Genomic DNA, 26892 nt, shown 5'->3' with positions numbered 1-26892 from the left:
CCCCTCCCTCCCAAAACAAAGAGGATGCTGTTTATCCAGGAACCCAAGCCTTATAATAATAATAATAATAAAGTTGGAAGGGACCTTGGAGGTCATTGAGTCCAACCCCCTGCTCAGGCAGGAAACCCTATACCATTTCAGACAAATGGCTGTCCAGTTTCTTCTTAAAAACTTCCAGTGTTGGAGCATTCACCGCTTCTGGAGGCAGATTGTTCCACTGGTTAATTGTCCTCACTGTCAGGAAGTTTCTCCTTAGTTCTAGGTTGCTTCTTTCCTTGATGAGTTTCTATCCATTGCTTCTTGTCCTGCCTTCAGGTGCCTTGGAGAATAGCTTGACTCCCTCTTCTTTGGGGCAGCCCCTGAGATATTGGAACACTGCTATCCTGTCCCCCCTCGTCCTTCTCTTCATTAAACTAGACAGACCCAATTCCAGCAACTGTTCCTTATGTGTTTTAGCCTCCAGTCCCCTAATCTTCTTTGTTGCTCTTCTCTGTACTCTTTCTAGAGTCTCAACATCTTTTTTACATTGTGGTGACCAAAGCTGGATGCCGTATTCCAAGTGTGGCCTTACCAAGGTTTTGTAAAATGGTATTCACACTTCACGTGATCTTGATTCTATCCCTCTGTTAATGCAGCCCAGCACTGTGTTGGCTTTTTTGGAAATATCAGCAGACATGAATTCGCCTTGCCAACCTCTGAAAACTCGCATTGACGGTGAACCACCTAGGCAATCCATTAGGCTGAATGCCGCCTTGTTCAGCTTCTCCTCCTCCTCCTCCTCCGATAGAGGGTGATAGATCAGCATTTATTTGAATTTATTAGCATAATTATTTAAAGGTTAATGAAGTGCTTTATAGGGTAATTCAACCTGCTGTTTCCTGGGAAGTCTTGAGGAACAGCAGCAATTGAAGCGTTTAGCTGCATCATTAGGATTTTGGGTTCTGAGTAAACGGTTGGCAGCCAACAGCTTTTTGTAGCAGGTGGTGGTGTGACATCTAACCCACGTGGTGGAGTTTTCCTGGGGTCATCCCAATCTGATAACTTTTTCTTCTCTGTCTCCTTCCAGGACAACACCTTCTGTTTCCAGCAGTAGCTCTCTGGGTCACGGTGGGGCTGTCCATTTGCCTTGTCATCCTCCTGATCGTCCTGGCGTACGTGTGTCAGAAGAAAATCCGGCAAAGTTGCAAAGAGGAGAAAGCGAAAGCCGGTAAGAGTTACTCGCGTGTAGGTTTGCTCTGTCTTGAGGCACGCCTTGCACAACTTTTCAACCCCCCAAACCCCTCCCCCAGATGGTTCTCGGACTAGGCACTGCTGGGAGTTTGAAGGCAAAAAGGATGCTTCGTAGAGCTGGGAAGCTAGCACCTGCCTGCAACTCTTTAAAGCAGCCGTGTCTTTTTGGTGTGTGCGTTTGTGGCTGTCTCCTACAATTGCCTCACGGTCCTGGGGGAAAATGCTTTTCATTTAAAGCCGTGTTACTCAACTTTGAGCAACTTGAAGATGTGTGGACTTCGACTCCCAGAATTCCCCAGCCAGCCCTGCTGGCTGGGGAATTCTGGGAGTCGAAGTCCACACATTTTCAAGTTGCCAAGATTGAAAAACATTGGTTGAAGGGATTGCGGAGAAGTGCTGCCACTAAACTCTCCTCATTATTCTAAATATTAAACAATATTGAAGGTAGAATAAACCAATGATGGTGTTCTTGAGTTTGCCATCAGCCAGTTCCAATTATCCGTCTTTGATCTAACCCAGAGTCCTGGCTCATGGGTATTTCTTTGATAAGATGGATTTACAAGCAAGCATTCCAGCAAATTTGACACTGATGGCAGCTCTAGGGTGGTTGAATTTATTTATTTTTTTTTTAACCTGTTCTTTTTCTTCCTTCAGGTACAGAAGAATTGAATGATGGAGAAGGTTCCAAGACAGGTCAGGCAGCAGTTTGATTTTCTATCAGTTTCTTGATTGATACCTCCAGGCACACTTCTGCTCTCGGTTGTTATCAGAGTATAACAATAGACTTCTATGCCGCTTCACAGTGCTTTACAGTCCTCTCTAAGCGGTTGAGAGAGTCAGCTTATTGCCCTCCCAACAATCTGGGTCCTCATTTTACCGACCTCGGAAGGAGGGAAGGCTGAGTCAACCTTGAGCTGGTCAGGATCGAACTGCTGGCAGTGGGCAGAGTTAGCCTACAATGCTGCGTTCTAACCATGGTGCCATTGGGGCCCCTTCCTTCCTTCCTTCCTCCCTCCCTCCCTCCCTCCTTTTTCCTTCTTTCCTCCCTCCCTCCCTCCCTTCTCTCCCCCTCTCCTTTTTCCTTCTTTCCTCCCTCCCTCCCTCCCTCCTTTTTCCCTCTTTCCTTCCTCTCTCCCTCCCTTCTCTCCCTCTCTCCTTTTTCCTTCCTCCTTCCTTCCTTCCTTCCTCCCTCCCTCCCTCTCCTTTTTCCTTCCTTCCTTCCTTCCTTCCTTCCTCCCTCCCTCCCTCCCTTCTCTCCCCCTCTCCTTTTTCCCTCCTTCCTTCCTTCCTTCCTTCCTTCCTTCCTCCTTCCTCCTCCCTCCTCCCTCCCTCCTTTTTCCTTCTTTCCTCCCTCCCTCCCTTCTCTCCCCCTCTCCTTTTTCCTTCCTTCCTCCTTCCTTCCTACCTCCCTCCCTTCTCTCCCCCTCTCCTTTTTCCTTCTTTCCTCCCTCCCTCCCTCCCTCCTTTTTCCCTCTTTCCTTCCTCTCTCCCTCCCTTCTCTCCCTCTCTCCTTTTTCCTTCCTCCATCCTTCCTTCCTCCCTCCCTCCCTCCCTCTCCTTTTTCCTTCCTTCCTTCCTTCCTTCCTCCCTCCCTCCTCCTTCTCTCCCCCCTTTTTCCTTCCTTCCTTCCTTCCTCCCTCCCTCCCTCCCTCCCTCCTTTTTCCTTCTTTCCTCCCTCCCTCCCTTCTCTCCCCCTCTCCTTTTTCCTTCCTTCCTCCTTCCTTCCTTCCTACCTCCCTCCCTTCTCTCCCCCTCTCCTTTTTCCTTCTTTCCTCCCTCCCTCCCTCCCTCCTTTTTCCCTCTTTCCTTCCTCTCTCCCTCCCTTCTCTCCCTCTCTCCTTTTTCCTTCCTCCATCCTTCCTTCCTCCCTCCCTCCCTCTCCTTTTTCCTTCCTTCCTTCCTTCCTCCCTCCCTCCCTCCCTTCTCTCCCCCTCTCCTTTTTCCCTCCTTCCTTCCTTCCTTCCTTCCTTCCTTCCTCCCTCCCTCCCTCCCTCCCTCCCTCCACAAGAGCACATATATATGGCTTCACAGCGCTTTGCAGCCCTCTCTGAGCTGGGATTTCGATAAAGGAGTGAGAATTCCTTGGCATTTTGATAAAGGAGTGAGAATTCCTTGGCATTCTGCTGATATCTCCAAGGAAGAATATTGCAGGTTTGACAATGTGCAGCAGGGGGCAGTGCAGTACTTGCTTTTGTACATAATGTAAAAGTTGAAAGTTGGTCTAATAACGGAGAGTACAGCCAACTCTTCGCTTTGAAACGCTGCTAGAGAGACGTTCAGACTCAACTAAGATTCACGTTTCTGTTTTCACTCTGTTCGTTCGGCACCCTCTTTTGGGGCTCAATCAACTGACACTTTCTTCTTTTTTTTCAATTGCATGGACAGCCTTGCAACCTCTGAAAAACATGGATGCCAAAGAAGGTAAGGCAGTTGCCCTTTGTAGCAAACATCGATCCAAGGCCACAGCTTCAGGTCCTTTCAAAGCGTGAGAATGGGGCCATAACTCAGTGGTGCATTTCCTCTGCGTACAGAGCAATCCGGATTAAATCTGTGACCCTTCTCTTGCAACAAATGGCGTGGCATTTCTCCTAGGTGTTTCCCCCTGCCTTGATTAGGACACAAAAGTAAGAACCGGGTGCTTTTCCCTCGCTCGGATTAGGCTCCACCCTTCGCTCTTATCTCAAAGCCAAAGCCAAGCAAGCAAGAAACAGCCTTTGATCCGAAATCATTGAAAACTATTTCATGGGGACCTAACCCTAAGGTGACCAACCTTCCTCCTTTAGGGAGGACAGTCCTCCTTTTGTAAGCTCTGTCCTCCCTCAAAAAGTGTCCTCCTTCATGTCCTCCTTTTCGATATTTGAAGACTAATCTGCAGGGCTTTTTTTTTTTTTCCTCATAGAACGCTCAGAACGGCGTTCCGGCACCTTTTTTTGATGGTTTTTGTTTTCAACTTTTGCATGAGCTGGGCTACTCCCCCTATTGGCTTTTGAAAGCCAATAGGAATTGCTGCTGAGCGCGCCAAAACACCCAGCCGGCAAACTTTGCACATGCAAGTTGTCTGTGTTATTTTTGCAATGAATAAAATGTTTCTTTTATCTACAATATTTTTTTCTTCAATTTATTTGTGTCCTCCTTTTCATTGTAAAAAAGTTGGTCACCTTACCTAACCCTAACCACTTAGGGTTAGGCCCCCATGAATATGAACAACAAAATGGATATCGCCAATGGATTCGTAGCGCATCAGTAAGCTTAGGAGGGTGCTGACTTTTTCAGCCCATCGTATCTTCATTTCCTGGTAAAATGCATGGGAAAATCCCATTGGGAAAAAAAAAACCCACTTAGGGTTATGTCCCCACGAACTCGGAGAGCAAAATGGACATCGCCAATGGATTCGTAGCGCATCAGTATGCTTAGCAGCATGTTGAGTTTTTGAGCCCACCCTATGTATGTTTCCTAGTAAAATACATGGGAAAATCCCATTGGGATTTTGCTCTCCAAATTCATGGGGGACCTAACCCTAAGCCTAAGTGGGTTTTTCCCCAATGGGATTTTCACTTAGGGTTAGGGTTAGGTCTCCATGAACTCGGAGAGTAAAATGGACATCGCCAATGGATTCGGAGTGCATCTGTGTACTTAGGAGGGTGTTGAGTTTTGGAGCCTGCCGTATCTACATTTCCTGGTAAAATGCATGGGAAAATCCCATTGGGGAAAAAAACCCACTTAGGGTTAGGGTTATGTCCCCACGAACTCGGAGAGCAAAATGGACATCGCCAATGGATTCGTAGCGCATCGATATGCTTAGCAGCTGGTTGAGTTTTGGAGCCCACCCTATCTATGTTTCCTGGTAAAATACATGGGAAAATCCCATTGGGGAAAAAAACCCACTTAGGGTTAGGGTTATGTCCCCACGAACTCGGAGAGCAAAATGGACATCCCCAATGGATTCGTAGCGCATCGGTATGCTTAGCAGCTGGTTGAGTTTTGGAGCCCACCCTATCTATGTTTCCTGGTAAAATACATGGGAAAACCCCATTGGGATTTTGCTCTCCAAATTCACGGGGGACCTAACCCTAAGTCTAAGTGGGTTTTTCCCCATTGGGATTTTCACTTAGGGTTAGGTCCCCATGAACCCGGAGAGCAAAATGGACATTGCCAATGGATTCGGAGTGCATCTGTGTACTTAGGAGGGTGTTGAGTTTTGGAGCCTGCCGTATCTACATTTCCTGGTAAAATGCATGGGAAAATCCCATTGGGAAAAAAAACCCACTTAGGGTTAGGGTTATGTCCCCACGAACTTGGAGAGCAAAATGGACATCGCCAATGGATTCGTAGCGCATCGATATGCTTAGCAGCTGGTTGAGTTTTGGAGCCCACCCTATCTATGTTTCCTGGTAAAATACATGGAAAAATCCCATTGGGGAAAAAAACCCACTTAGGGTTAGGGTTATGTCCCCACGAACTCGGAGAGCAAAATGGACATCCCCAATGGATTCATAGCGCAACGGTATGCTTAGCAGCTGGTTGAGTTTTGGAGCCCACCCTATCTATGTTTCCTGGTAAAATACATGGGAAAATCCCATTGGGGAAAAAAACCCACTTAGGGTTAGGGTTATGTCCCCACGAACTCGGAGAGCAAAATGGACATCCCCAATGGATTCGTAGCGCATCGGTGTGCTTAGCAGCTGGTTGAGTTTTGGAGCCCACCCTATCTATGTTTCCTGGTAAAATACATGGGAAAACCCCATTGGGATTTTGCTCTCCAAATTCACGGGGGACCTAACCCTAAGCCTAAGTGGGTTTTTCCCCATTGGGATTTTCACTTAGGGTTAGGTCCCCATGAACCCGGAGAGCAAAATGGACATTGCCAATGGATTCGGAGTGCATCTGTGTACTTAGGAGGGGGTTGAGTTTTGGAGCCTGCCCTATCTACATTTCCTGGTAAAATGCATGGGAAAATCCCATTGGGGAAAAAAACCCACTTAGGGTTAGGGTTATGTCCCCACGAACTCGGAGAGCAAAATGGACATCGCCAATGGATTCGTAGCGCATCGATATGCTTAGCAGCTGGTTGAGTTTTGGAGCCCACCCTATCTATGTTTCCTGGTAAAATACATGGAAAAATCCCATTGGGGAAAAAAACCCACTTAGGGTTAGGGTTATGTCCCCACGAACTCGGAGAGCAAAATGGACATCCCCAATGGATTCATAGCGCAACGGTATGCTTAGCAGCTGGTTGAGTTTTGGAGCCCACCCTATCTATGTTTCCTGGTAAAATACATGGAAAAATCCCATTGGGGAAAAAAACCCACTTAGGGTTAGGGTTATGTCCCCACGAACTCGGAGAGCAAAATGGACATCCCCAATGGATTCTTAGCGCAACGGTATGCTTAGCAGCTGGTTGAGTTTTGGAGCCCACCCTATCTATGTTTCCTGGTAAAATACATGGGAAAATCCCATTGGGGAAAAAAACCCACTTAGGGTTAGGGTTATGTCCCCACGAACTCGGAGAGCAAAATGGACATCCCCAATGGATTCGTAGCGCATCGGTGTGCTTAGCAGCTGGTTGAGTTTTGGAGCCCACCCTATCTATGTTTCCTGGTAAAATACATGGGAAAACCCCATTGGGATTTTGCTCTCCAAATTCACGGGGGACCTAACCCTAAGCCTAAGTGGGTTTTTCCCCATTGGGATTTTCACTTAGGGTTAGGTCCCCATGAACCCGGAGAGCAAAATGGACATTGCCAATGGATTCGGAGTGCATCTGTGTACTTAGGAGGGTGTTGAGTTTTGGAGCCTGCCGTATCTACATTTCCTGGTAAAATGCATGGGAAAATCCCATTGGGGAAAAAAACCCACTTAGGGTTAGGGTTATGTCCCCACGAACTCGGAGAGCAAAATGGACATCGCCAATGGATTCGTAGCGCATCGATATGCTTAGCAGCTGGTTGAGTTTTGGAGCCCACCCTATCTATGTTTCCTGGTAAAATACATGGGAAAATCCCATTGGGGAAAAAAACCCACTTAGGGTTAGGGTTATGTCCCCACGAACTCGGAGAGCAAAATGGACATCCCCAATGGATTCGTAGCGCATCGGTATGCTTAGCAGCTGGTTGAGTTTTGGAGCCCACCCTATCTATGTTTCCTGGTAAAATACATGGGAAAATCCCATTGGGGAAAAAAACCCACTTAGGGTTAGGGTTATGTCCCCACGAACCCGGAGAGCAAAATGGACATCCCCAATGGATTCGTAGCGCATCGGTATGCTTAGCAGCTGGTTGAGTTTTGGAGCCCACCCTTTCTATGTTTCCTGGTAAAATACATGGGAAAATCCCATTGGGATTTTGCTCTCCAAATTCACGGGGGACCTAACCCTAAGCCTAAGTGGGTTTTTCCCCAATGGGATTTTCACTTAGGGTTAGGGTTAGGTCTCCATGAACTGGGAGAGTAAAATGGACATCGCCAATGGATTCGGAGTGCATCTGTGTACTTAGGAGGGTGTTGAGTTTTGGAGCCTGCCCTATCTACATTTCCTGGTAAAATACATGGGAAAATCCCATTGGGGAAAAAAACCCACTTAGGGTTAGGGTTATGTCCCCACGAACTCGGAGAGCAAAATGGACATCGCCAATGTAGCGCATCGGTATGCTTAGCAGCTGGTTGAGTTTTGGAGCCCACCCTATCTATGTTTCCTGGTAAAATACATGGGAAAACCCCATTGGGATTTTGCTCTCCAAATTCACGGGGGACCTAACCCTAAGCCTAAGTGGGTTTTTCCCCATTGGGATTTTCACTTAGGGTTAGGTCCCCATGAACCCGGAGAGCAAAATAGACATTGCCAATGGATTCGGAGTGCATCTGTGTACTTAGGAGGGTGTTGAGTTTTGGAGCCTGCCCTATCTACATTTCCTGGTAAAATGCATGGGAAAATCCCATTGGGGAAAAAAACCCACTTAGGGTTAGGGTTATGTCCCCACGAACTCGGAGAGCAAAATGGACATCGCCAATGGATTCGTAGCGCATCGGTATGCTTAGCAGCTGGTTGAGTTTTGGAGCCCACCCTATCTATGTTTCCTGGTAAAATACATGGGAAAATCCCATTGGGGAAAAAAACCCACTTAGGGTTAGGGTTATGTCCCCACGAACTCGGAGAGCAAAATGGACATCCCCAATGGATTCGTAGCGCATCGGTATGCTTAGCAGCTGGTTGAGTTTTGGAGCCCACCCTATCTATGTTTCCTGGTAAAATACATGGGAAAATCCCATTGGGGAAAAAAACCCACTTAGGGTTAGGGTTATGTCCCCACGAACCCGGAGAGCAAAATGGACATCCCCAATGGATTCGTAGCGCATCGGTATGCTTAGCAGCTGCTTGAGTTTTGGAGCCCACCCTATCTATGTTTCCTGGTAAAATACATGGGAAAATCCCATTGGGATTTTGCTCTCCAAATTCACGGGGGACCTAACCCTAAGCCTAAGTGGGTTTTTCCCCAATGGGATTTTCACTTAGGGTTAGGGTTAGGTCTCCATGAACTCGGAGAGTAAAATGGACATCGCCAATGGATTCGGAGTGCATCTGTGTACTTAGGAGGGTGTTGAGTTTTGGAGCCTGCCCTATCTACATTTCCTGGTAAAATACATGGGAAAATCCCATTGGGGAAAAAAACCCACTTAGGGTTAGGGTTATGTCCCCACGAACTCGGAGAGCAAAATGGACATCGCCAATGTAGCGCATCGGTATGCTTAGCAGCTGGTTGAGTTTTGGAGCCCACCCTATCTATGTTTCCTGGTAAAATACATGGGAAAACCCCATTGGGATTTTGCTCTCCAAATTCACGGGGGACCTAACCCTAAGCCTAAGTGGGTTTTTCCCCATTGGGATTTTCACTTAGGGTTAGGTCCCCATGAACCCGGAGAGCAAAATGGACATCGCCAATAGATTCGGAGCGCATCTGTGTACTTAGGAGGGTGTTGAGATTTGGAGCCTGCCCTGTCTATATTTCCTGGTAAAATACATGGGAAAATCCCATTGGGATTTTGCTCTCCAAATTCACGGGGGACCTAACCCTAAGCCTAAGTGGGTTTTTCCCCATTGGGATTTTCACTTAGGGTTAGGTCCCCATGAACCCGGAGAGCAAAATGGACATCGCCAATAGATTCGGAGTGCATCTGTGTACTTAGGAGGGTGTTGAGATTTGGAGCCTGCCCTGTCTATATTTCCTGGTAAAATACATGGGAAAATCCCATTGGGGACAAACCCACTTAGGGTTATGGTTAGGGTTAGGATCCATGAACTCGGAAAGCAAAATGGACATCGCCAATGGATTCAGAGCACATCGGTGTGCTTAGGAGGATGCTGACTTTTCCACCCCGTCCTATCTACTTGGGTGGGTAGATGGGTTTCTCCTATTCTGGGACGCAAAAATGATTTTTTTTTCTTTTTACAATTTGTAAGACTTCAAGTTCCGGAACTCCAGAGCCAGCCATGCTGGCTGGGAGAATTCTGGGAGCTGAGGTCCACTCATCTTGAAGTTCCCAAGGTTGCGAATCTGTTGGATGGAATGAGGAATGTACTCGGATAGGCTACCCTTTCAGGTGTTCCCTTCTTCCCCACCCCAATGCTTTTGACCCACTTGCAGACTAACATATCTGGGTTTTGAAAAGTTATTGTTCTTTTCTTTCCAGATATGGCTGAAGAAATTGATTGACAATAAGGGAGGGCAAAGCAATAGCCACTTCTCAAGGCTGAAGTTGTCAAGCCAACTCCTCAGATCTTCCTCCAGCATCGACAATAGAAGGTGCAAGAGGGAATTGCCTGGTGTTCTTCCTTGAAGCCTACAACTCAAAACCTACAGATGCCTTCTTACAGATTCTTGCCTTCTCCACAGACCTGGCCCTCCCACCGTGGACTTAGAAAGAGGCTGGAACTCAACTTAGTAATAGTAATAGTAATAAAGTTGGAAGGGATCTTGGAGGTCATCTAGTCCAACCCCCTGCTCAGGCAGGAAACCCTACACCATTTCGGACAAATGGCTGTCCAGTCTCTTCTTAAAAACTTCCAGTGTTGGAGCATTTACTTACTCCTTGCCAGCTCTATCCTTGCCCCAAGGTTGACATGGACAAGGCCCTTCTTCACCCAACACATCGAAGACTATTTATTTTCCTCCCCATTGGCCTTACAGGGCCAAAAATGATCTCTGTCTGCCCCGTGATCATAATTTGGATCCACACGAAGATCCCACAAACAGGGTAGAGAACATATCCAGCTCAGCGCTTCTATGGTCGTTCTTGTCATCTTCTACCTGCAGTTTTTTTCCCCATGAGGATTCACCCACTGGATTTTATGCCACTTCATCTGGGAACAGTTTTCCTTTCTCGTTGCAGAGTTTTTACCTTCTCCAAGATGCAAAATTAAGTCTGGGATTTGGCCAAGAGACCATCTCATTATCTCTGGCATCTCAAGAAAGTGTGTCTGAAACTATTTTCTACTGGAAACTTCCAAAAACTGTGGCCATCAGAGAGGGCATAAGTGAAATGGATGCATAATCTAACGTCTTCTTTTTATAGTCATCGCTACAAACATTATAAAGATTAGGAATAGGATTCTTTTCTCTCTCTTTTTTTTCTTTTTACAAAATAACTTGGGGGGGGGGGGAATAACAGAAGTGCCTTTGAGCAGTTTTGGGAATCGCCTTCCAGCGAGAGACACTTGTGATGCACAAAGAAAACCTCACAGGGAATTGATTGTATTCTTCCTGCAAGCTTTCTTTAAAACAATTAAAACATCAACAACCAACGGAGGTGAAAAACTGACTTCAGTAGACTTTGCAGATAGGCTCATGTTTACCTTGAAATCAACCCCAGTTCATTGAGTGGGGCTTACTTTTAAGTGTGCCTTTAGATCAGTGGTTCTCAACCTTTTTAATGCCGCGACCCCCAACCGGTCGAGGACTACTCAACTGGTCGTAAGTCGAGGACTACTCAACCGGTCGTAAGTCGAGGACTACTCAACTGGTGCAGCACCGTTTGCAGAATGGGACTTTTGGCGGGCGCAGCAGGGCAGAGACAGCCTGGACAATTCCTATTGGCTTTTGAAAGCCAATAGAATTAGACTCTATTCAAGAGAGTCTATTCTATTGGCTTTCAAAAGCCAATAGAATAAAAGGGAGGAGCACAGCTAAGGAAAAGGGGGGAAAAATGGCGGACTGTGTTGTTTGGCGACCCCCGTGAAATGGTTGTTCGACCCCAAATGGGGTCCCGACCCACAGGTTGAGAACCACTGCTTTAGATTAAAGCCGAAAGGCCTTGTCTGTATTTGGTCAGAGGTCTCTGGTTTCTTTCCCAAGCCTCAGAAATGTCAGTCTTTGATTCTGAGCGCTGAGAATGCCATAGAATGTGATGTCTGCTCTCTGGTTATGTCTTCTGCAGCTCTGAAGAGGATCTTGAGGCATCGTAATAGGGAATTCAAATCATGTTGAGCAGTTGTTGCACATGGTAGGGGGCAAATCTGGAACCGCCAGGAAAACAGTTCCAAGGAAAGACAAAATTAAATTTGAACAGAGACTATGGGAGGATGCATAGGAAAACAGTGAAAAATCTTACGGACTCTACTTCCTTCGTATTTGAAATCCTAAAACCATTGACCAGAGTCTGGTAGAAAAGCTACAGATTTCAGAATGAATTTTTTCAGTGCGCAGGAATTTCATCTCGAGTCCCTGAGGTCACCAAGTAGAACTATTGCTTTTAATGTTAATACAGCCAACAAACGGGATCCTTAACCCACACAAAATGGAGGCGTGAATGAGAAAAGGATTAAATTCCCAAGTTTGAGCTCCTCTCCTCTCCTCAATAAAGGTAAAGGTTTCCCTGTCCAGCCATATCTGGCTCTAGGCGTGGTTGTTGTTAGTTGCAAAGTCGTGTCTGACCCATCGCGACCCCATGGACAACGTTCCTCCGGGCCTTCCTGTCTTATATCATCTTCTGGAGTCCATTGAAGCTCACGCCTACTGCTTCAGTGACTCCATCCAGCCACCTCCTTCTCTGTTGTCCCCTTCTTCTCTTGCCCTCCATCATTCCCAGCATTAGGCCCTTCTCCAGGGAGTCATTTATTCTCATTAGGTGGCCAAAGGACTTGAGTTTCAACTTCGAGATCTAGCTTTCTAAAGAGCAGTCGGGGTTGATCTCCTCTAGGACTGAGTGATTTAATCTCCTTGCAGTCCAGGGGACTCGCAGGAGTCTTCTCTAGCACCATAGCTCAAAGGCCTCAATTCTTCTAGACGTGATGCTCCTCCATTTTTGGTCGAGGGAGCCAGTGTTGGCCGAAGACATTTTCCGTGGTCATGTGGCCAGCATGACCATATGCCGAGGCACACAGAATGCTGTTCCCTTCCCACCAAAGTGGTACCTATTTATCTACTTGCATTTGCATGCTTTCAAAATGCTTAGTTGGCAGGAGCTGGGACAAGGAACCGGAGCTCGCCCCATCGTGTGATGCTCTGGGTCTCAAACCCTGGCTCAGCATCTTTAACCCCTGAGCCAGCGCCCTTGTCTCAAGTCCAGGTGAGTGAGCAGCCAATCGATTCTCCCTGATGGACCATCTTACAAACACTGGAGAAGAGTAAATCCTGAAATCTCAAAGTCCTTCATCAAAAGGTGTCTCATAGCAACAAGAATCTCAACGAGGCTTCCATGAAATTGGGGAAATACAGAGCAATTATGCCCATTTCAGTTTTGACAGTTATCCAATCCACAAGAGGTAACAAGTTGAGGAATCTGTTGAAAAATACTGCATGTTGAGCGTGAAAGCAAGAAAATGAATATCTGGGGGTCCATCCTGTAAACTAGGGCAATCCTCCAACTCTGGCCACTAAGACTTGTGGACTTCATCTCCCAGAATTCATTAGGCAGCCATGCTGACTGGGGAATTCTGGGAGTTGGGAGTTCACAAGTCTTAGAACTGCCAAAGTTGGAAAACCTTGCTGTAAACAGAACGAGAGTGTAGAGCAGTGGTTCTCAACCTGTGGGTCGGGACCCCATTTGGGGTCGAACAACCATTTCAACGGGGGTTGCCAAACAACGCAGTCCGCCATTTTTTCCCCCCTTTTCCTTAGCTGTGCTACTCCCTTTTATTCTATTGACTTTTGAAAGCCAATAGAATAGACTCTCTTGAATAGAGTTTAATTCTATTGGCTTTCCAAAGCCAAGAGGAATTGTCCAGGCTGTCTCTGCCCTGCTGAGCCCGCCAAAAGTCCCATTCTGCAAACGGTGCTGCACCAGTTGAGTAGTCCTCGGCTTACGACCGGTTGAGTAGTCCTCGACTTATGATCGGTTGGGGGTTGCAGCATTAAAAAGGTTGAGAACCACTGGTGTAGAGCATGAACCTAGCAGCCATGCTGATTTTTTTTTAAAAAAAATTCCAATTACTAGTACTTAACAGGACTATTTATTCTCAGGGAAAGAGAAAACTGGTTTACGAAATTGCACACCAGGACTATGGTCGCACTTCAAACCATGTTTTTTAGAATCAGCTGCAAAATACTGTAGGGCCCTAAGCTACTATGGTCTAGCTTAGGCTAGAGGTGAATATTTGTCCACCAAAATATTTGCTTGCCACTCTCTGAAACTGTCAAAAGTTGTTCTGGATTTGTTCCTTTTTAAACGAGTGATCCAGTCCTTAAAATCTACAATAAAATATCCACCAGCTGCATGCTTTTTCACCTATTATTAGGAATGTCAAATAATGAAACCCTCAATAAAAAACCCCCTGGAATTATCTCCATATTGAATTCATGCCTATTAAATATTATGAGGTTATTCATTTTCGTGTCACAAGTGGCACGGTTGCCTAGAGAGCGATGCAGTGGCCTAGAGATGAAGATGCTCCCCTCCCACTCGGAAGGTTGAGAGTTCAATCCTAGGCAGCAACAGATGCAATGAGAAAATAAATGCTGTGAACTTCATATAGGCAACAGGAAAGGCATCCGGCCAGTAAATGCTCAGCTCCTCTACTCAGTCGCCTCGACCCCACTCCGAAGCAAGAGATTATAGCAGTGGTTCTCAACCTTTTTAATGCCGCGACCCCCAACCGGTCGTAAGTCAAGGACTACTCAACCGGTCGTAAGTCGAGGACTACTCAACTGGTGCAGCACCGTTTGCAGAATGGGACTTTTGGCGGGCTCAGCAGGGCAGAGACAGCCTGGACCATTCCTATTGGCTTTTGAAAGCCAATAGAATTAGACTCTATTCAAGAGAGTCTCTTCTATTGGCTTTCAAAAGCCAATAGAATAAAAGGGAGCTAAGGAAAAGGGGAAAAAATGGCGGACTGCGTTGTTTGGCGACCCCCATGAAATAGCTGTTTGACCCCAAATGGGGTCCCGACCCACAGATTGAGAACCACTGGATTATAGGATGGTAAAAAGAAAACAAAAATCATTTTTGTGTTACAGAACAGGGAGAAATCCATTCTACCCACCCTCTTCCTACGACTGCTGCCAAGAAGGCTTTTCAAGGTGTACATTGTCACACTTCTACTGTCCTTTGCAAATTCAGATTGAAGTTTTTCCCCACCAAACTGGTAAAACCTGGTTCCTGGTACATAATAAATGCATCAGTTTTATTTAACCGATAGGAGATCTTCCATGGCTAACAGCTAGAAACATCTTTATCCAGCTTAATTCCAGCGGATTTGTGTAATAGAAGGCACAGCTTCTCCCGCCTGGTGCCACAGGTGTGCTTTCAGCGATTCTGTTCCACGCTGGCATATTGTGCTTTGCAATTCCTATTAAATTTGATTTGGAAACAAACCCATCTAAGGCTTGCCTCAGTTGCAAGAACATCGGATTGGTCAAGGTTTCGACAAGCCGCATTGAAATGGCGAGATAGTCTCCGTCAGGGTGAGACTTCTGAGATGCCGTTTGCATTCCGATAAATTCCTTGTTTTTTTTTTTTTGGTTTTTTTTACTGTGACTTTTCAAAGCATGCTTCGGCAGAGCCCAGCTTACCATCGGATGGAGCGAGCTGTTGTTGTCTTTAGAAAACGCTTAGCAAACAGCCGGAGGTAACGTTCCTGTGTCAACAGCCTAGTGAGGGCAATTAGGCAGTTTGTATAATGCATTCGACTTTGATTGACAAACTGCAGCGGCTAAATTCATGCACTGTGCAAGGCTCCAAATGAGCATGACTCGACAAGTGAAGGAATCAGAACCTTCACTTGCCAAGGTGGATTCGGTTGTTCCTTTGCTAGGGCAAATCTCAAGATCCCGTGAAGTGTTAGTACGCTTTAGAAGGCCCTAGTAAGACCACACTAAGAATACTGCATCCAGTTTTGGTCAATATAAAAAAGAGGCAAAGACTTAAAAAAGAGTGCAGAGAAGAGCAACGAAGATGATTATGGGGCTGGAGGCTGAAACATGAAGAACGGTTGTGGGAATTGGGTGTGTCTAATCTGGTGAAAAGAAGAACTAGGGGTGACATGATAGCAGCCTTCCAATATCTCAGGGCCTGCCACAAAGAAGCTATTCTCCAAAGCACCCGAGGGCAGGACAAGAAGCAACGGATGGAAACTAAACAAGGAGAGAAGCAACCTGGAACTAAGGAGAAATTTCTCAATAGTGAGAACAATTCATCAGTGGGACGGCTTGCCTTCAGAAGTTGTGGTTTGCCCATTACTGGAGATTTTTTGGGAAGATTGGACATTTGTCTGAAATGGTGTAGGCCTTGAGCAAGAGGTTGGACTAGAAGATCTACAAAGCTCCAACTTCCAGACTTCCTCAACCAGCCATACTGGCTGAGGAATTCTGGGAATTGAAGTTCACAAGTCCCAACAGCTCGCTGTGGAATGCAACTCCCAGACTTCCTCAACCAGCTATTGAAGTCCACAAGTCTTAAACTTGCCAAGGTTGGAGACCCCTGGTTTATAGGATAGACCCCAGATACTTTTTTCTCTTGCTTTCACACTCAACATGCAGTAAAGTTGTAAAGTTGCCAAGGTTGAAGACCCTTGTCGTGGAGAACGACTGAGCACCATGGATTTCATTTCTGATCTTTTTCCTTGCCAAGAACTGGGACCTCTCATAGGTATACAGTCCTACCTCTGAACAATGTAGTTTGATTCTTAGGTAATCATCTCAAGGCCTAAGGAGAAAGCAAGTGGGATTCCTGCAGATAAACAAGTGAATTATTTAGGGAATGAAAAAGAGCAGGATGTCAAAAAAACATCTGATTCCAAATCCTCATCAGTTCTGCAACAGTTGCCCACTCATGATCTCTCTTGAGTTCCTCGGTCCCAGAAGGTCCACATTGATGGATGATGGGTAATGTCCTTGTATCTGCTGCGATGTGCTACCGATCAATAAAAGAAAGCTTCAACTATCAGGGGTTTATGCCTTTCATTGTGCAGTCCCATTGATGTTTGTTGAATCCTTTCTGCCATAGTTATATCTCATGTTTCTCTTTGGTTCCCCCCTTGGGCTTCCTTGAAAAATGAGCTGCTTAATGATGGATTAGGAATGGGGAGGGGGGAGGGAAGGACCCCTTCTCTTGGCGTGCCCTAATTATTTGTGTTCCCTTCAAATTAGTCCTTTCCAACCGGACATGCAAAAGACTTCTTCTTGTTCCTTAATTCGCATTCTTCATTCTGCTTTTTTGTGGGGAGAAGTATACAGTCTCAGGAAGCTGGACAGGAGCTGGAACTCAACCCTTTGCGTGGTGCTTAGGACTCAAACGCCGGCTGTCAGCTTTCCAGCTGACAAGCTCAGTGTCTTTAACCTTTGTGCCATCGCGGCCCCCGCAAGTAGATAAATAGGTACCACTTCAGTTGGAAGGTAACATGCATTCTGTCACTTTGGCGTATAGTCAAGCTGATCACATGACGGGCGTGACTGGACAGGGGAAACACTTACCTTTGCCTTTTATGTTAGGAAGGAGATTTCCTGGGTGACAGAGTGCCATGGCATAGAACTCTTCCCTCTCCATTAGGTTGTGTTCTGGGTCTGAAACAGGTCACCGAGACTTATTCCGTAAGCTACCAATTAAATCAATCCTGGCTTAGTGCGATGCCGACAAATGCAGTCATGTGCTGCAAGGCAGGGGACCCTAGCTTAATTGAAAGAGAAGTTGTGCTTTATTTAATAGCTGCAGTTCTGTGAGGGGAGGGCTCAGGTACAAACCCTGAATCATTTGTTTTTATTGCACGTTTACAGCGCGGCAGAAGGAGGTTTGCCGAGGTTCATAATCAGGTGGCTGGGATCCTAGATGGATTAGCTTTAGACACGTCTCTGCTTCTGGCCTCAGGCAAGCAAAGAGCTGCAAAGCAGATTGAATTTTAGAAATACTGTACAAATCCCCCCCCCCTCCACTGTCCATCGCAAAGGCGAGAATGGATGGCCTTTGGTTATCTCAAGGTTCATCTCCCTAATTCCGACCTCCTCACAAAGGTCCCCCTTGCAAGGAGGCCAGGTCTTCTGCTGGATTCCCCTGCCTCCCCCCAAGACGAGCTGGTGCCTGAAGGAGGAGTTTTTTAATTAAGCAGGACTGTGTCTTGCCCATCTCCTTTATAAGGCTCGAACGCAATTGCGGAGTGGATAAACTTACATGCCGGAGGCAAAGTACTTTATCACAATGAGGGGAAATTGGATTATTGCAGAGGAAGAGAGTGGCAAACAATATTATCTCTATTAGGGCACAAAGCTATTTGCACTCGTATTCCCAATCCCCTCCTTCCGCCATTGATGCACTGGGTGGCAGAAAGCGCCCAGCTGTAGTTATCAGTGGGAAATTGCAGGTCTGATGCCTCGATTTTGCCTGAACCTGGGTTCAGTTGAGCTCAGACCGGGACTGTTCTTCAGAGGGCAGGCATGGAAGTGACAAAGGAGGGCTGCTGTTTCATTTTGGTACTATTGTCCTTTCCTTCCTTCCTTCCTTCCTTCCTTCCTTCCTTCCTTCCTTCCTTCCTTCCTTCCTTCCTTCCTTCCTTCCTTCCTTCCTTCCTTCCCTTTTTTCCTCCCTCCCTCCCTCTTTCCTTCCTTCCTTCTTTTTCCTCCCTCCCTTTTCTTTTTTCCTCCCTCCCTCCCCACCTCCATCCCTCCCTCCTTCCTTCCTCCCTCCCTCCCTCCCTTCCCCTCCCCTCCCCTCCCTTCCCCATGCATGCACACACATGCACACGGACACAAATACACTGCCTTTTTAACAGATATACTTCTGAATCCACATTATCTCCATGGAGCAAACTGCTAACCCCTCTCTTGGCTCTTTCTGAAAGAAGCCGAGCTGCCTCTTCCAGGGCTTAGCAACATCTGAAGGGAGCTGAGGCTCGTGTGATGTCTGGCAAACAATTTTCAGTGGATGCAACAGCAAAGAATCGGACAATTTGTCCTCACCCCCACCCCTCTATCTGGCATTTTCAGCTACAACTGCACCCTCTGCTTTCTCCCCTAAGTTTCTAAATCTGTATTTCCAACAACCAACGGTCACCCCTGGACTTTGGAGAATCCTCTCTCTAAAAGGCAACAGCAGTTGTGGATTCTTTCAGATCTGCTCCTGTTTGGAACAATCTCTTCCTCCAGAAAGAAGAGCAGGCCTTACAGACGGACAGGGCTGTGCATTAAGCACCTTTGTGTAAACCTGACGGATCTCCTGATATTGCCTGATGCTTGGAGCTAGCCAACTGAGCGTTGCTGGGGTGGATCTAAAAGCAACGACAGCGATGACAGCCTTTCTGCAGACTGGGTGGGTTACAGGGAGTCCTCGTCTTACGACCCCAATGGAGCCCCAAATTTCTGTTGCTAAGCCAGACATTTGCTGTGCGGACTTTGCCCCATTTTACGACATCCCTTGCCACGTTTGCTTGGGGAGTCCCTGCACTCGTTAATTTAGCTTAACACGGTTCTGAATATGGCTTCCATAGTGACTTTGCTTGTCTCACAAAAAGGGGACGCTGCGACTGTCCTAAATAGGGGGCAGTTGCCAAGCGTGTGAATTTTGTTCACATGACCTGCCGTGGTCCTCAGTGTGAAAAATGGTTATAAGTCACTTTTCCCAGTCCCATTGTAACTTTGGGCAGTCCCTGAAGGAACTGTTGTAAGTCAAGGACTATCTGTATTTTCCCAGTGATGAGAATGTCAAACTCTCTGGACTCCATTGCTATTTCTTGGTCCGCTACCATCCTAAGTTTCGGGGTCCTCTGCTGGGAGGCTGTTTCTTTCTTTATACATTGTTCTGAATGTGCCTCTCCTTTCTCCCCACCCAGCGATCATAACAACAGGCGACTCCGGGCACAGCTATTGGGGGCTAGGGAGAAAAAAAAAATGCCGGCATGCTCCATTTCCCTTTCATAATTCATAGGACTTTTAAAATGCAGCTGAGGAACAGCAAAACAGCTGGGAATCCTGGAGGCAATTTTGCATTTTTACACTCAATCTGAGAATTGTCCTCGCTGCTCATCATAGCAATCTTTCAGAATCCTTTGCCAATCACCAGACAAATAATGTACTGTAAATGTGGATTGTGTGGGGACAAACAACTTATTTTATTTCTTTTTGTACCGTCAAGAAGAAGGGGGGGGGAGGTTGGGTTTTTTTTTTTTTTGATATTCCCAGCTGGATATAGCTTGGGACATTGATTTGTTCCCTTCTTCTATAGATGAGCTACAGAGAAAGAGAATGGCCATTGATTGGCTTAGGAATGTCTCCTATGTTCACTTCTGTGGGGTCAAATCATCAAATGGTTTCAAACTGCTTTGGGAGAGATTGAAAGTAAAAAATAGAGATCATCTACCAACCTTTCCTTTGGGGCTGCAAAACCATTGAATAACCACTAGTAGGCAGCCAAGAGGTATATGGTCTCCCTCTAACTAGGTGCTGCCATCATGTGGTCATTAGGAACTCTGCAACCCAGATGTTGTTATGAATATGGAATAAACATTAATCCAGACTGGATCTGAAGATATCATTACTGACATCCATAGAAGAAGAATTTTATAGAAGAGAATGTCAGGGCCACCTATTAAATTCCAGTTAAGCTTATTTATTGCTCATACCTATACACAAGAAGCTAGTCAACTAACAGCACTGAACTGGTGCTAGATAAAAGTCAACGGAATTCAAGAGGGATTGAATTTAGACCGCTTGTTGGACCATAAGGATTCCAAGCTGATTCCTCTCTTCACTCCATCCCCAGGCTCTGCCTCTGCTTCTCCCACAGAGAAACAGATAAAGAATAACGATACGATAAACAACCATGAGCTCAACAATCAGCAGATAAAGAACAATGAGGATTTAATAGTAGAAGATAAGGAAGAAATTAAGATGAAGACCAGGGAACAATTCCCAACAGAAGGACATTCTTCTCAAAGGTTTTCGTACAATCAGGTGAAAAGCAGATTTAATGCAGACAAAAGGATAATTGGAATTGAGAAGAAGACAACAGAATCTGAAATTGTGTATGGGGTAAGTGAGCTGCAAATTTTGGTTATAATGTAAATGTGCTGATATGGGGAAAAACTGGGGGGAACTGGTGTTAAATTTACCTCAGATTCTAATTTAAGACAGATGTCTATGGAGATGCTCAGTCATCCAGGTCAGGGTTGTCCCACAGGTGTTTTTTTCAAAAGGCAACTGGACTTTCTTTGTTTTTGCTTGAGGACATTTTGCTTCTCATCCAAGAAGCTTCTTCAGTTCTTGAACAAGGATAGCTCTGAAGAAATGAAGAAGCTTCTTGGATGAGAAGCGAAACATCTTCAAGCAAAAACAAAGAAAGTCCAGTTGCCTTTTGAAAAAACACCTGTGGGATAACCCTGACCTGGATGACTGAGCATCTCCATAGACATCTGTCTTAAATTAGAATCTGAGGTAAATTTAACACCAGTTCCCCACAGTTTTTCCCCATATGAGCACATTTAGATTATAACCAAAATTTGCAGCTCATTTACCCCATACACAATTTCAGATTCTGTTGCCTTTTGGGGAAAAAAAAAAAAAACACCTTTGGGATTTAAGACAGAGGCGCTGGCCCTATTCCCCACCATTTTCATTAAGAGATGAAAGACTTAGAAATATAATGCGAGATCTTCGCAAAACAGCATTGCTTAACCAAACAGAACGGCGAGACCGTCCCCTCTTATTACTTTCATAAATCCAAAATAAAACCAGGTTGTGTTCCTAGGACCCTTAAAAAAAAAAAGATTGTGATCATTTGGGTTGGATGTGGAAGACTGCCCTCTGTATTATGATTTTGGGTTGTTCTTCTAAGGGCCTTATTTTCCCCACCTCTATGAATTTTCTTGTAACAGGAAAGAAAAGAGAAAGACGAAGGGGGGAAAAAAAACGTGAGTAAATTGCTGGCTTTTCTCCTCTTCAAACAAAGCTGCGTTTTGCTGATGGAGCACAGGGGTTTGATAATGAAACACCATGGGGTAATAAAGCCAGAAAGGTAAAATTATTTAAAATGGACTGTTATGTAGCTCTTCTACACATGGAGGATTATTATTCCTCTCCTTTCGTTTTCTTTCTTTTCTTTGTTTTTTTCTAAAAAAAACCCCAGCTTTTTGCTTTAATAGCAAAAATGAAATTCATCCCTTTGTTGGATGTTGGCGCTTTTTGGAAATAGGTGTGGATAACAGCACAGCCTGGGGAATTCAAGGATAAATGTGGCATGCCGGCGAAGGGGAGAAAAATGCGAGAAAGAAAAAGGAATAAATATTTAATCAACCGACTGCTTTTCACGGGCGGAAAATGGGGAGCCGGCGAGAGCTCGGGAAGAGCTACCTTTTAATTTTATCAATACCTTTAAAACAACGGCAGCCACCCAGGCAGCCGAGAAAGAAAGGAACATCTGTTGAAGAAGCTGCTATTGGACACTCGGCACGGTTTTACATCTCACGGCTGTCGTGGTTGCCAGCCAAAATCGCAGGGCAAGAGAGGAAACAGATGGAATTCAAGCTCTAAGTTTGGAAGCCAAACCCTCTCTCGGAAAACCATCACTCGCTGGGTTATTTTAACACCCGCACAGTCAAGGACAACTTGTCCCCGTTTCGTTCCTGGACTGGAGATGAACTGGAAAGGGAGCAGGTCTTTCTTGCGCTTCCCTGCAACAAGGTTCCGTCTTAGGCCCGGTGCTCTTCAATATCGTCCTAAATGACTTAGGTGAGGGAATAGAAGAGGACCTCATCAAATTTGCAGATGGCACCAAGCTGGCAGGAACAGCCAACATCTCAGAAGGCAAGCTCAGGATGCAAAAAAAAAAAAAAAAAAAAAAAGAAAGAAAGAAAGAAAGAAAGAAAGAAAGAAAGAAAAGAAAAGAAAAGAAAAAGATCTTGATAGATTTGAACAATGGGCCCTATCCAACAAAATGAATTTTAATGTGCAGGGGCAAAAAAGCAAAGTTTTGCACTGAGGCAGGAAAAGTATCAGTAGAGTATAGTAGAGTAGAGTAAGTAGAATATGGAGTGGAGTGGAGTGGAGTGGAGTGGAGTGGAGTAGAGTGGAGTAGAGTAGAGTAGAGTAGAGTAGAGTAGAGTAGAGTAGAGTAGAGTATGGAGTGGAGAGTGGAGTGGAGTGGAGTGGAGTGGAGTAGAGTAGAGTAGAGTAGAGTAGAGTAGAGTAGAGTAGAGTAGAATATGGAGTGAAGAGTGGAGTGGAGTGGAGTGGAGTAGAGTAGAGTAGAGTAGAGTAGAGTAGGAGTATGGAGTGGAGAGTGGAGAGTGGAGTGGAGTAGAGTAGAGTAGAATATAATATGGAGTGAAGAGTGGAGTGGAGTGGAGTGGAGTAGAGTAGAGTAGAGTAGAGTATGGAGTGGAGAGTGGAGTGGAGTAGAGTAGAGTAGAATATGGAGTGAAGAGTGGAGTGGAGTGGAGTAGAGTAGAGTAGAATATGGAGGAGAGTGGAGTGGAATGGAGTAGAGTAGAGTAGGGTAGAATATGGAGTGGAATGGAGTGGAGTGGAGTAGAGTAGAGTAGAGTAGAGTAGAGTAGAGTAGAGTAGAGTAGAGTAGAGTAGAGTAGAGTAGAGTAGAGCTGGAAGGGACCTTGCAGGTCTTTTAGTCCAGCCCCCTGCTCAAGCAGGAGAACCTATACCATTTAGGAGGGTATGGGTAAGACACGTGAAGGAGCAAGATGGATTGGGACCACATGCACTTGAAAAGACCCTCATCTACCTCCCCTCCAGTCCCCTTGTTTGTTTATTAAGACCATCCTCCCTGTGTGGATGGAGGACATTTAAAAAAATAAATAAAACTGTCCATAAGTCCATAAGCGTTTACACAGTTCCCTAAATAAAATTGCAAGGTGCAATTTGTGGATTGCTTCCTATATTCCCCGGGGAGGGGGGACTTATGTGTAGGGATTGAAGAGCATCGTTCTTTCTCCAGGAACATTTAAAAATGTATATGTACCACAAGCAAGATGGATCCTCCAATTTGTCCTGATTTTATCTCTCAGGATGGGCTGGGTGATAAGAGAGGCTTTTGAAAAGCAGCTGGAAAATTTGATTTTTTTGGATTTTGTGATTTCGAGGGGGTCAGAATTGTTGACGAGTCTTACCAGGGAGAAAGTGCTACTCTCTGGCTGAGAAAAATTATACTCTTTTGAAGGTTTTTTTTTTTTTTTTTTTAAAAGAACAAAATGAACACCAGAAGCTTTGGAGATGGGTCAACTTACCACTATCAACCCAGGAATCAGGTGTGTTTGTGTGTGGCAATCGGTGAAGTTCACGGATCCGGCTTGAATCCCTGAAAATTTAAAAACAAATCCAAGCAGTGGTCAGCAAAAATTTGTTTTGGTTTTTGTTTTGTTTTTTTAAAGTGCTTTAATTATTTATTGCTGGCAAAAACCAGGCTACCGGCAGCTTAATTGCTAGCCTATTTTTCGACCAGCAAGGGGGGGAAAAAAAAAAATCAAGAGGTGCTTTTGTGACAGCTAAGTCCTGTTGGGTAGCAATGTCATAACACAAGCACATAAATTATGGAGATTGTGTGTGAATGACATGTGGGGACAAGTTTGCCAGCCCCTGTCCTAGTTTGCTGCAGACCTTCTTGTGAGAGTGTTAACACCGGGTGGATAGCAACAGTGTTCTGCAGGTAAATGTTTGAGAGCTTTTACCCCTTTGATGCTAGAAGATCATTGATTTTCTGGGATCAGGTCCTTCCAATCACCTTGATGGGAGAAGAAACGTTATTTTGACACCAAGAAAAAACATTTCCCTTCTTTTCAGAGTTTGATTGACTATGTTTTGTTGGCATTCATATTCTGCTTTTCAGATATGTCATTGTGTTTTGCCTGTGCTAATAATTAACAGAATCTATTGTTTTTATTTTTTCAGCATTTTAAATAATATACTAGAGAATTCCAGTTATGGGGCAGATTTACACAAAGCCCTTTCCTTTCCTTTCCTTTCCTTTCCTTTCCTTTCCTTTCCTTTCCTTTCCTTTCCTTTCCTTTCCTTTCCTTCCCTTCTCTTCCTTTCCCTTCCCTTCCCTTCCCTTTCCTTTCCTTTCCTTTCCTTTCCTTTCCTTTCCTTTCCTTTCCTTTCCTTTCCTTCCCTTCTCTTCCTTTCCCTTCCCTTCCCTTCCCTTTCCTTTCCTTTCCTTTCCTTTCCTTTCCTTCCCTTCCCTTCCCTTCCCTTCCCTTCCCTTCCCTTCCCTTTCTCCTTTCCTTTCTCCTCTCCTCTCCTGCCCTCCCCTCCCCTCCTCCCCTCCCCACCTTAGGAAAAAGAAAACATTTGGCCAAACAGGGATGACATCACCTACTTCACAGCATCCTTACAAGGGCAAACATGAGGCAATTGCCAACGTGTTTTGCAAGATGAAAATGTAAATAATTGCCAGCAATGTGTTACAAGAGCCCCGGTGGCGCAGTGGTTAGAATGCAGTATTGCAGGCTAACTCTTCCCACTGCCAGGAGTTCAATCCTGACTGGCTCAAGGTTGACTCAGCCGTCTATCCTTCTGAGGTTGGTGAAATGATGACCCAGATTGTTGGGGGGCAAGATGCTAACTCTGTAAGCCGCTTAGAGAGGGCTGTAAAGCCTTGTGAAGCGGTATATAAGTCTAAGGGCTTTTGCTATTAAGAGCTGTGGTGGCAGAGTTGTTAGAATGCAGCATTGCAGGCTGACTCTGCCCACTGCCAGGAGTTCGATCCTGACTGGCTCAAGATAGAATCAACCTTCCATCCTTCCGAGGTCGGTAAAGTGAGGACCCAGATTGTTGGGGGGCAAGATGCTAACTCTGTAAACCGCTTAGAGAGGGCTGTAAAGCCTTGTGAAGCGGTATATAAGTCTAAAGGCTATTGCAAGTGCGATTGCTATAAGTTTAAAATCGAGGATGGGGATTTCCCCCCCTTTCCCTTGTTTTTCTTTCCACTTCACCTCTTTTCCCCATCTTCTCCTGAGAAGATATGCCCGTCTAATTCACAGCTCATCTGGCTAGTTTCTCTTTAATGTTAATGGCGCTGAGATGTAAGCATTGAAGTAAGGCTAAGCCCTGCAGACCTGCAGCTATTATTATCTCTAACGATAGCCATTCTTCACATTTTTCCATTCTTCACAGTTAATGATGCTATAACGTAACAGAATTCCAGTCTAATGTCTCAATGTACTGGGCAACATTCTTTAAACTCACATATCTGGTTCCATGTCCTACACGCTCCCCCCCAACCCCCCCACCATCTTATTAAAGGAGAAAATTTGTAGCTCAGGGTTGAACTGAGGGGTCCTTGGTGCTCTCTGAGCTTGGTGGTTTTCTTGCAGACCTTTCTTGACCCAAACTAGGTAACCTCATCATGTTTCCACAAGCAGTTCCATCAACAGACACACTGACCTGCAACCAGCCTACAAACCTCTCAGAACTCAAATCAACAAGAGACGGCACCGACTCTCAACTACCCATGCAACCTGCCAATGACCCTCACCTGACGTGACCTCCCCATCGCAAGACCCATCACAAGACTCTCACTGGTGACCCACAGCTGACCCATCACAAGACCCACCATAAGACCCAGGCCTAAGGTGACCCTCACCTGATGTGACCTCCCCATTGCAAGACCCACCACACGACTCTCACTGGTGACCCACAGCTGACCCATCACAAGACCCATCACAAGACTTTCACTGGTGACCCACAGCTGACCCATCACAAGACCCACCACAAGACCCAGACCTGAGATGACCCTCACCTGACATGACCTCCCCATCGCAAGACCCATCACAAGACCCAGACCTGAAGTGACCCTCACCTGATGTGACCTCCCCATCGCAAGACCCATCACAAGACCCAGACCTGAAGTGACTCTTACCTGATGTGACCTCCCCATCGCAAGACCCACTGACCACATGAAGCCCTTATGAACAGAAGAACACCGACACAGACATCTCCTAAACACCACTGAAGAGGTTACCCAGCCTGGTAACGAAACGTTTGGAAACCACCCCACAAACTCAGAGAATGACCATCCACCCTCGTCCTCCACTCAGGCTGCAGATATTCACCACTATCGCAAATCACCACGCCTCTCAGACGCATAACCGGAACACTTTTTAAAACCAATCCAGGTACTCAGACACCTCTGTGGTGAGCTTTATGCAGAATTCCGAAAGGTCTGAATCATCTATTACGTTGTAGGATGTCTGATGCTCACCTGGCTACGTTGAGTAGGTTTGCTAAAGGCTATTAAGAGACCAGA

The 26892-nt window shown here is 45.7% G+C and overlaps 1 protein-coding gene across 5 annotated transcripts in view; it reads left to right on the top strand.

Moving 5' to 3' along the window:
* CD276 (CD276 molecule) overlaps positions 1 to 11027 on the top strand; it is a 29227-nt gene extending 18200 nt beyond the window's left edge. For all 5 annotated transcript variants that reach the window (XM_039339435.1, XM_039339434.1, XM_039339436.1 and 2 more), the window contains exons 5-8: positions 1067 to 1207; positions 1885 to 1923; positions 3616 to 3651; positions 9913 to 11027. In XM_039339435.1, coding sequence (XP_039195369.1) covers positions 1067 to 1207; positions 1885 to 1923; positions 3616 to 3651; positions 9913 to 9935 — 239 coding nt within the window. In that variant the 3' untranslated portion in view covers positions 9936 to 11027. The remainder of the gene's footprint in view (positions 1 to 1066; positions 1208 to 1884; positions 1924 to 3615; positions 3652 to 9912) is intronic.
* Positions 11028 to 26892: the final 15865 nt, after the last annotated feature.

Source organism: Crotalus tigris, unplaced genomic scaffold (assembly GCF_016545835.1).
Source record: "Crotalus tigris isolate CLP2741 ecotype Arizona unplaced genomic scaffold, ASM1654583v1 scf7180000017735.2152567, whole genome shotgun sequence".
Taxonomy (NCBI): Eukaryota; Metazoa; Chordata; class Lepidosauria; order Squamata; family Viperidae; genus Crotalus; species Crotalus tigris.
This window is presented reverse-complemented; position numbering and strand designations above follow the sequence as displayed.